Genomic DNA, 13,188 nt, shown 5'->3' on the forward strand with positions numbered 1-13,188 from the left:
CTGATCGACATGCACCAGACGGGATTTATGCCTAACCGTTTCATAGCAGACAATGGGGTTACCACTCGACTAGTAATGTATGTTGCTCAAAGAATGAAACTCCCTAGTATCGCTTTACTTTTAGACCAAGAGAAAGCTTATGACAGAGTGCACCCTCAGTATTTACAAGCATGTTTAGATAAATTTGGCTTTCCACAATCGTTGGTTACCAGCATTATCCTCCTCTTTTTTGGGATAACTCTTTGTATAAACGCCAATGGCTTCCTCACGGCACATAATTTCGCAGGCTAGAGGCTTACATCGAGGATATCCCCTTTCTCCTCTTCTTTTCAATTTGGCAATAGAACCATTGCTACGCGCTATATGGTCCTCTCCACTTACCTCGGGATTTACACTTCTTAGACCGCAGCAGCCTAATTTTGCTTTTCTGCCAAGATCATCGCCAAAATTGAAAGTACTAGCTTATGCAGTCTATGTCCTGGTTTTCCTTACACGATACACAGAGTTGCAGGTGCTACTTTATTTAGTTTCTCTATACGGTAAAGCCTCCAACGCTCGTTTGAATCGTGGCAAGACTTTGGCTGTCCCCTTTCAGGGGAAGATCACCAAGATTGAAGGCAAATGCTTTCTGCTAATGGAATCATCCAGTGGCGCGTCAAGCGACCATTTTCGGCTACCACTTACCTTTGTTATCCTCTCACAAGCAGTGCTCAGCAAATGTCTAGTTATTTAGACAGACTTGTTGTGAAACTCGAGAAACTTGCTATCATCCTCACAGCAACGGTTGTCCATACTAGGTCGCAGTATGGTCACTAACTCACTCCTCCTTAGCCGGATCTGTCATGATATAATGGTTTTTTCACCTCCTCGAAACTTCTTCCAGCGGCGACATACGGTGATTATATTAGTCTTGAAACAGAAGAACTTTCAGTATGTGAAATTTCAAGACTGTCAGCGTCCACGTAACGAGGGCGGTATCACTATACTGGACCCATCGACACAACATTCTGCCTTGCAGTTACGATGGCTTACTCCACTGTTCCTCTCATCCGACCAAGCATTCAATCCGGATTCCTTTGCTACCAGCCTCATGAGATATACTCTGTGTGCCTTGTCGTTTGCGCCATCACCAGTTTTACCGTTACCATTTCCTGAGCGACGCCCCACTGATCTTCACAAAACAGGCTATTTTAACTCCTTATTCAAAACTATTAACCAAATGGATTTTGAGATCAATTGGATGGCACTAAACACTAGCTCAGCTGCAGAGATCCCTTTGAGTCGAATATGCCCGCTTTTGCTTATCAACGATCCTGACTATACTTGCAATTATTGGAAATCAAATTTGGTTAAAGACCTATATAGATTCAGTACCGTGAATGGAAGGCTTACACCAATCACCTCTTTTCTGTCGAGAAAACATCGTAATCGATCCGAGGCATATTTTGACTTCATCTCACTAGGTCACATTAAGAAAACTTTTTTACAGCTCTCAGAAGCACCTCTGATCTCTCACTTGGTCTTTTTCTATCTCCGTGGATTTCCCACGTCCTGGATCGAAATTTCATTCTCTCATTAGCACGCCTCTACCAGATGGCATACCAATTGAAAACTTAACAACAAAACGGTTCCGTCATATTGACAAGCTTCCGCTAACTAGCTTATCTTCTCGCTATCCTCGAGCTAGCAAGTCATCCCGGACACAGTTTTGGCACGCCTCAAATCCACATCCAGCACGAACCATTCTTTGGTGTCTCTATCATTCCAAGCTGCCAACACGTTCCCGACTGCACAAAATCATGCCTAACACTATTACTGATGAACGATGTACGTTATGTGGCGCAATCAAATCTGATGAGCATGTTCTATGGTCTTGTCCACTTAACAGCCTATGTGGGATACACTTTTAACTCGTTTCTTCGACCAGACCTCATGTCTGACTTTTGACGAAATCTCTCGACCACACCCAATCTCAACCACAGTGCGTCCGCACTGGCAATTCGATTCTTTCCGTAGTTGCCTGTGGTTTACTGCGCCTCTGGAGAACACATTTGAAACACGTTTTTGATAGATCGCTCTTTTGGCCAAATGAGGCAGTTGCTAGGGCTACTATATTCCTTCGCTGAATACGTCAATAAAATCTAACAGGAAAAATTTAAAGACACCACATTAATTTTACAGTGTACGTCTAAACGCGGCACTTGAATAAAATCATACAAAAAAAAATATTATTGGACGGAAAAACGGCTTTCATTTCCGTTGCTTAGAAATCAAATTCGGAAAAATTATTCATCCTGTTCTATGCCAAACTTAAAAAAAAAAAAAGAGATAAAAAGCTGATATTTTACAAATATATCCTTTTAAAGAATAATGTATTACTTAGCTTTAATCACGGCTCTACATGATTATTAATTCCTTTTTTACGACAAGAGCTGACCCGTACCATTGAAAAAAGTATAAAAGTGTCAAATATATTGTAATTTGTTTTATTTCATTATTCAAATGTCCTCTAAAACTCTTTTTACTCCAATCAAAATAGGAAACCATGAACTTGAACACCGTGTTGTTCTGGCTCCTTTGACCCGTTTGAGAGCCAATCTTGATGCTGTGCCTAATGATCTTCTTGTCGAATACTACACCCAAAGAGCATCCAAAGGTGGTCTTTTGATTACTGAAGCAACTTTTATTGATCGATTGGCTGGTGGCTATAAACAAGCTCCAGGTATCTACAATAAGGAGCAAATTGAAGGATGGAAGAAGGTGACTGATTCTGTCCATGCAAAGGGTGCTGTCATTTTCTTGCAACTTTGGCATATTGGCCGAGCTGGTTCTAGCCTTTTGAATCCTAATGGTGAAACTGTCGTTTCTGCCAGTGACATTGCTATTGAAGGCCAAAATATATTTACTGGTGTCAGCTATGAGAAGCCTCACCCCTTGACTGTACCAGAAATCAAAGAATGGGTTCAAAAATACCGCCAAGCTGCATTGAATGCTATCGAAGCCGGGTTTGATGGTGTTGAAATTCACAGCGCCAATGGTTACCTTCCCGACCAATTCATCAACTCTAGTAGCAATAAGCGTACTGACGAATATGGTGGAAGCATCGAGAATCGTGCTCGATTCTCTCTTGAGATTGTAGACGCTATTACTGAGGCCATTGGTGCTGATCGCACAGCTATCCGTTTCTCACCTGGTGGTAACTTTCAAGACATGGCAGATGAAACGGTTGTTGACACATGGAGTTATTTGACCTCCCAACTTCAAAATAACCATCCCGATTTGGCGTATGTTCACTTTATTGAAACTCGTTCTGACATTTGGTCTGATGAATTTGCTAAATCTGATTCTCTTGCGCCTTACCGTCAGATCTGGAAGGGTCCTTTCATCGCCTCTAGTGGTTACTCTACTGCCATAGAAAAAGCATTTGAATATTCTGAAAAAAACAATGCCTTAATTGCTTTTGGACGTTCCTTTATCGCTAACCCTGACCTCCCTGAGCGTCTTCGTAATGGTTGGCCATTAAACGCTTATGACAGACCGACATTCTATACCAATGATCCTAAAGGTTATACTGATTATCCTTTCTATAAGGCTTAAAGAACTTTACTCTGTAGTTGTATACTTATATTATTAGATTTTCATTAAATAAAGAAACATTTACCCTTTTTAATTATATTAGCTGTCATTATTAATTTAAAAGGCTATAAAGGTAAAGAAAAGCAGCCATCAAATCTTTCTTTATAAAGTATAATGTTTAGCTAAGATTATGAGAATAATTGGGAAATAGTGATAATTATAGACGGTACATTGTATATTTCACTATTAACCAAATGCAAGAGTAAGTAAGAAAGAAAATACATGGTTGTATTGCAGTTGTCATACAGTAATCAAATGTAATTCTGAAATATGTGTGTTACATGAACCTTCCCATTTCATGGATTGTATACTGTTTGTAATTTTACTTAAATTAGCGCATTTTTTATATTTACTACAGCATGATGATATACCTCTTTGTAATATAAGTTTTCTTATACATAGCCTACTTTAATAAATTAGTATTAACAAATCGTATAAAGTCTATTTTTACTGGGTTTCTACGCAACATTCAACCAAGAAGCATACTTGAAAAGGCCAAGGATATTTACGTTATGGAACAAGTGAAATTGATTACAAGCTTTATAAAACTAACGATTATAGCAGAATATGAGTTAAAACAATTTCTTGCACAAATATATGAGCATTCAATTAATTATGATTGTTATATTTAAAGTATTTAGTCCTACCGATACATTCTATTGCAATTATTCACATTCAAGTTAGAATAAGAGAGATTTGCAAATCATACAAGGGAAGGAGCAAATGGGCTAGTTTTGGTGCCTCATTGACTAATAATTCACTACCAAGTTTATTGTCAATTATGTTAGTGAAGTATTTACTGTTGCCATTACTTCCTGTCTGTTTTTTTTTTCTTCCTTTGGTGAAACATGTAAAAGAATAAAACATGTGTTATTTTAATTCGTTGGATAAAATATTTAGCCTCCTTTTATGCACATATTTTAGTAAAAGACGATCTGTGTATTCATCCAGAAATACAAACAAGAAGGAATAACAACCGTTTCATTATCATATGGAGAGGACAATTACTAATACAAATAGATTGTTCGGCGATGTGTAGCCGGCTTTTTAGCTGATCTTCTGATTTTTTGGCTTCTTGTAGCTTCTTAAAGCACATACTTTGATGATGGTGTCGGAATGCTTCGGTAAGGTGCAGTTAGTGCATATGTCAATGTCAAAAAAAATCCAGCATAGCATTTTGATTTTTATATATAGATATAATCATTACAGGTGTTATTCGATTGCATTGTTAAGTTGATCAAGTAACAAAATAAGCTTGTCTCATTCTAAATTTGCTATGATAAAATGGTGTGTTTGTCAAATATCTATTATTAAATATATGTAAGTTTCTCATTAGGACATAATATATGTACAATCTTATTGTTATGAGCAGCCTAATCACCATAAAATATCTTTTAATATTATGCTCTTTTTTTTATTGCTTTATAAACAGAGACTCTATGTCCTTTTCTTCTATTTTTATAAAGCAAATAAAGCAATTATTACCTATCAAAATCCCTTTCGACATAACATAGCAAAAGTTATAAAAGCTAAAGATTGGTTTGCTTTTTAATACTTTTTTAGCAATAACTTTAAGAACTAGCAATATCAAATTGCTTATAAATGGAGTGGTTTCTTATCATTGATTAAGCCAACTAATTCCATGCATGAATTTTGGATGAAGTATCAAGTTTTTTTATTTGCCGTAGAAAAAATATATATTTACAAATGATGTTATCATCCAGTTATAACTTTGACGAGACGAAATAGATTTTTGACTGTAAGATGATATACTTTGTAATAGCTATACATACTGTATGGGACTTGCAACTAATAAAAGGATAAATACGATGTTTGACTTGCTGCCTCTTTGTTTAGTAGTGGAACATAATTGACAATATACAGTAAAAGAATACAGATTAATAAAGCTCCCTTTACTGATGGCCTAGATTGCGGAGTAAATATTTTGAACTTGTACTAGCAGCAGTAATAAAAATCAGCAAACCTATTTAAAAAAGAGGCATAATTGTGTCTTGCACAAAAGACTGAAAGCCGTGCAAAAAGATGAACTAAAAAAAATTCATTGACCGAATATAACTTGAAAAAATGTTTGTATGCCATGGTTACCTTTAATATATTGAGCTTTATTTGATTGGCCACTAAAGTAATACACCAGAATGTAATTAGAGTAATAAATAATAAGGTAAATGGGGGAGAATAAACATATTGAGTAGTTAAGCATGTATTATATTTGTACCATGTATAATAAGATTTACTTGTTCTATTCATAAAAGTCACTCTTTCTAATTGGCATTTTGATGTAACAATTCCTTTTTTATACCGCAGATCTTAGCAACTGTGGGGGGGAAAGGAAAGGTAGAAAAAAATAATTTAATTTCGGAGAAGGGATATATCAACAGATTGCTTGATAAAAAAAAAAGCTCTTTCTTTCTCTCTTTTCATTCTTTTCTTTTCTTTTTAAAATAACCTACTTCTTTCTTTTTCACTATACACAATGACAGATATTATTGTCAACACCTCGTCTTATGAAGATGCAATGAACCTTTCCGACATGGACGAATTTGATTTCATAAAAGGATCTATGCCCATGATGAACAACCCACTTGAACAACCAGCTATGGATTCACCTATCAAAGTCCGAAAAAAGCCAGGTAGAAAGCCTAACCCTGCTTCACCTGCCCTTCGCAAGGCTCAAAACAGAGCTGCCCAAAGAGCCTTTAGGGAACGAAAAGAACGACATATGAAAGATCTTGAGGCTGGTATTCGTAACATAAAAGAAGAACGAGACAGATTATTAAAGGAGAATGAAAAACTGACAGACGAGAATGAAATATTGAAAGCAGAAAATTGGTATTTGAAAGGTATCGTGTTATCATTGCAGCTGGTGTGTCTGCAACAGAGCCTTGTGATTCCTCAACATTGTCCCCACATGAATGAAGAAACACTGGGGGTTTTAGCACAATCAATTCCGCAGAGTATATCGTCTTATCTGAACGTGAATGCTAAAAATAAATTAAATCTTTCTTCACGGTTTTTTAAAAGGACAAGCGAACCGCATATTGGATCACAAGGCATGTATCAACAACAAGATTTTATGGATTCTACGACACAGCATACAATGGATCGGTGGGACACGTACAGTCATCATCAGGATCAGCAACAGTCAGATGAGTCTTGCTTTAGTAATATGCCTCCACTATCACCTATGACGGCTTCTGAAAAAAGTGCTAGTGTCAATGAGATACCACGACCTATACCGAATGAGCCGGCTACTACCAATTTAGCAGCTATTCAATCACTGCGTCTTCGGCTTCGTCTACAAGCCGCTAGTGTCCATATGCCAAGTACTCCTGCTGCTACTCAACCTACTGTTTTACAAGTAAAAAAAAAAAAAAAAAATCTATTTTTATATACAAAAAATTTACTTCTTCTCTAGTTGGCCATTCCCCATGATCCACGCATTGATTTGATCCCTACACCTCATATGCGAGATCGAATGATCTTGTTTAGAGACCTATTTGATTTGGATGATTGTTTCCGCTGTCTTTTAAGTGGCTCTGTCTTTCACGGAGGTGATCCTGCTGTGGCTGGCAATTGGCAGTTACCAGCAGAATTTTTTGAAAAATATTGGTTTCTGACGATCGATTATAACCTAAGAAGATATACAAATGAATGGAGAAAAAAGCAAGGTTTAGAAGAGATCCAGTTACCAACAGCTTCGACAGATATACCACCTCACGATCAACAGCCTGAGATGTCGCAGATGCAACTTGCTAATGGACTTAGCATGATGGGAATATCTTCAAATCATACCATGCCTCCTCCACCTTCCATTTGGGATAATTATAGTAAGTTTATTTGTACATGAATGGGATAGAGTGATTGATTTACTTTTCTAGACTTTATGATGTCCGTACCAACACATATGAGTCATACACCATTTTGATATTAAACATTTTCTGTATATATTCTTTCCTTTACTTTTCCTTTTTTATTTATAATATGTTACAAAAGTATGTTGTGTATAATAAATGCTTTTTAGCTAAACATATGGACAATAACACTTCTATTAAGAAAATGCTATAAATTATATAATACTAATTAATTTGTTTGGATTTTTTGTAATCTCGATATCAATTCACTTTCTTGCTCTACTTCATGCCTCCTCATTTCAGGAATGACTCTATCTTTTAAAGCAAGCTCATAGACCTGGTTGTACTCATAAACAGGTCCCTGATAATGACCTTTATCCCATGCTAAGCTGAGGGCACTACGAATCATTCTCAAGATGAATTCTTCACGAAGTGCTTTGTGATCCAGTTGCTGATAGTCCAGGGCAGCATCTAAAATAGCATCTGCCAAAGAACTTGCGGTATCATTATAAATATAAGCATTGTAGTATTCGCTACTTGTCACCATAGCACCCTTTTCAGTTTGACTTTCAGGATTTGGAAAGCTAACGTTGACCTTGCGTTTTTCAAGTGGTCGATCAATCAAGACTTTGTTCATACGTCCCACGCCGCTTGATATCACGGCCGATCCAAAGACAAGTCCTTCGACTGCTTGAAGTGCCGGATCATCAGGATTTGGGTTGGGCACAAATACAAAATCAGCAGCAGCCCTGCAAAAAACTCCTACTCGACGCTCATCAATCGCTCTCGAGATGACGCGCACATGATCCGGATACTGTGTTGCGAGGTTTTCAAGGCGCTCCAAAGGATATCCCTTGCGTGTGCCAAGAAGAATGAGTCGCATATCGTTCTTTATAAAATGTGGAATGGCCTGCTCGACTGTTTCAAGCCCAGCACCCGGTTCAAACCTTCCGCGAAACAGAACGACAGCTCGCTTCATGTCGGCCTCGGTCAAGATATGGCGCTTGATCAGCAGTCGTTTGGCCTTGTCTTTAGAAAGAGAGATGAAATTTTTTGATAGCTCGGATAAAGTCCAGTGAGTGAGGGTATCCTTGGGTATGGTGAGAGCAAAAGGAAGAGAGGGATCAGTAGAATGAAGCAGAGGCTGATCATGAATCATGTCGAGTGCATATCTGGGATAGAGCATGGATTTATTGCGTAGCTTGTCTGTGATAAAGGGATGATCTGTACTGTAATAATCAATTGCTCCATTAATCCCGTAAAAGCGAGAACTCTGTGCTTTTTGAAGTAGGCTGTCCATGACAAGTTCCTTGAGGTGAAAATCCTTTCTGCCTTCCACAACATCCACTGCCAAGGCGTGGTTGGTCAATGTCACAGCCTCGGCATGATCTATGGCAAGCTTTGACATAAACATACGACCACCATGCACATACTTTTGAAGCATTTCACGGTCGCTTTTAGGTCGATCCAAGAATTTGAGAACATTGCGAACCGAATTAGCATACCTGATCTCAGCTTGATGATCATGCATTGTATATACAATCGCTGGAGGACGAGGACCGAGATCGTCTTGGTCCTTTTTATCTTGCAAGAATTTGGCTGTGTAAGCATTCGAAACGCCGTGAATATGAACGATGTCAACACGAGGCACTATTCGAATAGGAGCAAAGATGGATTCTTCATCCGCTGCAGTAGCCTTGTGAGATAAGAAAGCGGTAACGGCCTTTGCAAAGTACTGGTCTCTCCACTCTTTGGACACATCGGGGTTTTCGTTGTGAATATCGTCTGCAGTGCGGGATTTGAATGCCTGACTGAAAGGTCTTTTATTGGCGGGACCAATCAAGTACACTGGTACAGCTTCCGTGAATAAAGGCTTTCTTTGTGGTGTGACAAGGAAAGAGGTATTGACACCTTTGATCATTTTCCACTCATACTTGTTAGGTGCTTGCACAGGAGGATTGAAAGCATATGTCATTTTGAATATATGAAAGTCCAAGGTAGTGGTCTGCCCACGACACTTGCTGTGTACATCAATAGACAAAGTCAATACCTTTTTAGTGACCATTTTCTTCATGAAGGAATAAAGAGGCATGACAATAGCTACATTGGTTAATCCAGATGCTTGCTGTGCGGCTGCTAATCCTGTTACATATCTACCAAGATCTGATGTGACAGCAGGACCAAATTCTTTAGTTACATGATATACACGAGTTCCTTTATCAATCTTTGTTAGTGCGTCTGCATCCAAGTGAGTGTACTTTATTGAAGGGTATTGTCTTTTTACTATCAAACAAAAAGTATTAGCTTTTGAATAAAATGACTCGTCTGTCTACCAATTGTGACTGGTGGTTTTGTACTTTGCAATACTTTATAACCTCTGTAAAGCATAACCAATTCAAATATTACCAGTAAAAAGATGAACACGCTCAAGAGGTTCCACCAGCGATACTTTTTATGATGCTTAGTTGTTGTTGTTGTCGATCTGCTGGTAGGAGATGAGGAGAATGAGGAAGAAAAAAAAGTCGTACGTTGAATTGATAACTGATCAGCAATAGATAACTCTGACATGAATAAACAGAAAGGAAAGGATAAAGAGTTTTTTTTTTTTTTTTTTTTTTTTTTTTTTTTAAAAAAAAAGGGGGGAAGAAAAGATATCGCTTTTTAATTTCTTGTGTACGCTTGTAGTTTTGCACCCTTTGGATCCTATTCTGATGGTGGACCTCGTTATCAACAATAGAAAAAAAGAAACCAAGTTATTCCGTTACCAACATATACTTAATAACAAACAAATTAATAACAGCCATATATTATCTCTATTCTCTCTTCTGTTCTTTTCTTTAGCTTCCTTCTTTCTTGTCTCACCCTACTTTTTATAAAGTAGAAGCTTCATTATGACAAGTTACACGACAACTCGAATTAGCATCTATTTGGCTAAATTTGGTAGTTTTAATGCACGTGTTTTTTATTTCTTATTTGTCAAGTTGGTGTAATCTGTCTGGTTGGGCGAATCCTTTGCTGGATATTGTTCATGTCAGGTACACCAATTTCAGTCTATGAATTTAATTATTAATACTATTTAAATGATAATAATAGTGGACTTTACTTGGATGTTAGTGTGATCAGTTAAGGACTGATCGCTATTAGTAGTAGTAGTAATAGTAGTAGTAGTTGAACATCTATAAAAGCCACATCCCTTTTATGAAAAAAAAAATATCATTTAGATATTTGTGTGTGTGTGTGAATGTAAATAAAATAGAGATGAACGTTATAAACTTACATCAGACCAAGAAGACCTGCAACACCAACAAAAGCTATAACCACAATAAGAACAATCAACTTTATTACAGCCTTCATCCCTATTGATCATAATCGAACAGCTTGGACATTGACGGCTATTAATTCATTAATGTATGTCTATGATGTAATTTATAATAACTTGCCTGTTATCTAGTTTCCAGATAATCGTATTCTTTATTTCACTGTTTAAGTTTGTATTCATGACTAAATGCTTCATATTGTCTTCACAAGTTAAGGATTGATGTGAGTCATATCCACAATGTAAACAAATAGAAGATTGACAATTAGAACTACATATAAATAATGAGTATAGGTATCACGATGCAACCGAGTTGTACCAATTCATGTTTGGAAAGAAGCTGATGTGAATGAGTTGTAATTGCTTCCAGATATCAGGATGAATAGCAGCCTTTAAGAATAAGAGAGAAAGTTGATAAGAGTGTTGGTTTGTGTTGTAATGGTGCATTTCAAATTGAATGATGTCTTTTATGAATAGTTTGTAAACATTCACTAATCTCACTTCATGAATGCCTTGTTTAAACAATCCAATCCATTCAGTGATAGTTAAGTATTCCTTGTCAGTGATATGTTTAGGGCCAGAAGAAATGATTGTATTTAGATAAGTACAGATAGAATTACTTTATAGGATGAGTACAGATATAATGATACGTGATTGATCTACTTACTTATAATGCTGACTACTAGTAATAGTAGCACGTGTACAAGGAATTAACTCTAAATCACAATAAAGACAAGTACGAGCATAAGATCTATAAGGCATATTGTACTTATCATATAATTCTACAACAGACATTGGCACATATTGACTCCATTCATTTTTACTTATAGGATCACTACACACTGGACATTTGATTATAGTCACACTTAACCCCCAGGATGACTTTACTGTCTCATGAATGTATCTAGTAGTCTATTAGCCACTCATAAATACATGATTAAATATCATTTACTTTGTAAAGCATTCTAAACAAAATTGATCCCGACAACTTTCTACACACAAATCATGTTCAGAATCAAAGCATATAGAACAACGATCAATGAATGCTTCCATTTGATCCTCTTCAAAAGAACTTGCTACTGAATCATCATCCTCTTGATACATTTTAAGATAAAAAAGGAAAAAAAAAATAAAAGAAAAAAGAAGAGAAAAAAAAAGAGAGATAAATATATAACATCGAAAATGATAACAGTAAGAAAAAAGAAAGTTACTCTCCCTTGTGATGCATATTTGTTCAGCAAATCAAATACCATGTTTTCATAGATAATTGATAGATTCATGCATTTAGAAAAAAAAGTCACTTTTTCCTTTTACAAAAAAAAATGTCTACTACAAGACCAAGCTTTGCGTCTGATCCACGCATGAAGCTTAATGAACAAACTGGAAAGTGGTTTTATGTGGGTGAAGATAATGTATCTTATGAATATGACGAAAAAGTTGGTGCCTGGTTTCCAATGGTAAAATGTTTATTTTTTATTTTGCACTTTATTAAAAAAAGCTCTCAAAGTATGATGAACAGTTGATGCAGGCACAAGCTTCTGTTTATGCTATTGACGGTGTAGAAGAAACAGTGCAACCAAAAGAGAAAAAGAAGAAGAGATCCTTGTCCACTTATGAGCAAGATGAATCTCAAAAGAAACCAAAACACGAAAGAATCACTTCTGTTTATATAACAGGTCTTCCCCAAGATGTAACAGCTGACGAACTCAAGACGACATTTAGTAAATGTGGTGTGATTATGGAGGATTTAGAGACAGGTGAACCCAAGATCAAGATTTACAAGGATGAAAACAATGTTCCAAAGGGTGATGCCCTTGTCAGCTACTTTAAAGAAGAATCCGTTCCACTTGCTATTGAGTTATTGGATGAAGCAGAGTTAAGACCAGGAAAAAGTGCAACCAAGATGACTGTGTCTAAAGCAGTTTTTAAAGAGAAAAAAGAACAGAATGAAAAGAAGCGAACAAATAAAATGAAAGCAAAGAAAAAGATGCAGCAGCTACAAAGAAAACTTGATTGGGTTGATGATGAAAGCGGCAAGAGACAAGAAAAGTTTGCAAAGATTGTCATCCTGAAAAATATGTATACACAAGAAGAGTTGGATGAAGATCCAACCCTTTTGCTGGAATTAAAGGAAGATGTACGCGATGAATGTGAAAAGCTTGGCGAGGTGACTAATGTCATATTGTACGATGTAAGTTGGCATTCTTTTCATATTTACTTGTATTCACTCTTGAAAAATAAAAGAAATCACCTGGTGGCGTTATATCTGTTAGATTCAAAGAAAAAGAAAGCGCTGAAGCATGCGTTACGGTAATAAAAGAAGAAAAACTTTGCATTTTCTTTATTCACTTGTTTTTTTTTAAA

General features: G+C 36.6%; 6 protein-coding genes across 6 annotated transcripts; 4 read left to right on the forward strand and 2 right to left on the reverse strand.

The window, feature by feature from the left end:
• Window positions 1-717: 717 nt before the first annotated feature.
• On the forward strand, window positions 718-1,579 carry RO3G_08685 (uncharacterized protein; the record flags this gene model as incomplete). Its single annotated transcript, XM_067663275.1, has 3 exons — window positions 718-808; window positions 909-1,348; window positions 1,490-1,579. The coding sequence occupies 3 exons, from the start codon at window positions 718-720 to the stop codon at window positions 1,577-1,579; spliced, it is 621 nt and encodes a 206-aa protein (XP_067519376.1).
• Window positions 1,580-2,502: 923 nt separating this feature from the next.
• Window positions 2,503-3,597, forward strand: RO3G_08686 (uncharacterized protein; the record flags this gene model as incomplete). Its single annotated transcript, XM_067663276.1, has 1 exon — window positions 2,503-3,597. The coding sequence occupies one exon, from the start codon at window positions 2,503-2,505 to the stop codon at window positions 3,595-3,597; it is 1,095 nt and encodes a 364-aa protein (XP_067519377.1).
• A 2,533-nt stretch (window positions 3,598-6,130) lies between these two features.
• RO3G_08687 (uncharacterized protein) lies at window positions 6,131-7,582 on the forward strand (the record flags this gene model as incomplete). Its single annotated transcript, XM_067663277.1, has 4 exons — window positions 6,131-6,395; window positions 6,456-7,015; window positions 7,073-7,484; window positions 7,536-7,582. 4 exons carry the CDS (start codon window positions 6,131-6,133, stop codon window positions 7,580-7,582), a joined length of 1,284 nt encoding a protein of 427 aa, XP_067519378.1.
• Window positions 7,583-7,737: 155 nt separating this feature from the next.
• Window positions 7,738-10,076, reverse strand: RO3G_08688 (uncharacterized protein; the record flags this gene model as incomplete). The annotated part of the gene is made up of 2 exons (XM_067663278.1): window positions 7,738-9,791; window positions 9,842-10,076. 2 exons carry the CDS (start codon window positions 10,074-10,076, stop codon window positions 7,738-7,740), a joined length of 2,289 nt encoding a protein of 762 aa, XP_067519379.1.
• Window positions 10,077-10,484: 408 nt separating this feature from the next.
• Window positions 10,485-11,619, reverse strand: RO3G_08689 (uncharacterized protein; the record flags this gene model as incomplete). Its single annotated transcript, XM_067663279.1, has 6 exons — window positions 10,485-10,559; window positions 10,612-10,645; window positions 10,786-10,819; window positions 10,989-11,095; window positions 11,144-11,443; window positions 11,492-11,619. The coding sequence occupies 6 exons, from the start codon at window positions 11,617-11,619 to the stop codon at window positions 10,485-10,487; spliced, it is 678 nt and encodes a 225-aa protein (XP_067519380.1).
• A 527-nt stretch (window positions 11,620-12,146) lies between these two features.
• RO3G_08690 (uncharacterized protein) lies at window positions 12,147-13,121 on the forward strand (the record flags this gene model as incomplete). The annotated part of the gene is made up of 3 exons (XM_067663280.1): window positions 12,147-12,281; window positions 12,323-13,015; window positions 13,098-13,121. 3 exons carry the CDS (start codon window positions 12,147-12,149, stop codon window positions 13,119-13,121), a joined length of 852 nt encoding a protein of 283 aa, XP_067519381.1.
• Between the last annotated feature and the right edge of the window lie 67 nt (window positions 13,122-13,188).

Source organism: Rhizopus delemar, genomic scaffold (assembly GCF_000149305.1).
Source record: "Rhizopus delemar RA 99-880 supercont3.6 genomic scaffold, whole genome shotgun sequence".
Taxonomy (NCBI): domain Eukaryota; kingdom Fungi; phylum Mucoromycota; class Mucoromycetes; order Mucorales; family Rhizopodaceae; genus Rhizopus; species Rhizopus delemar.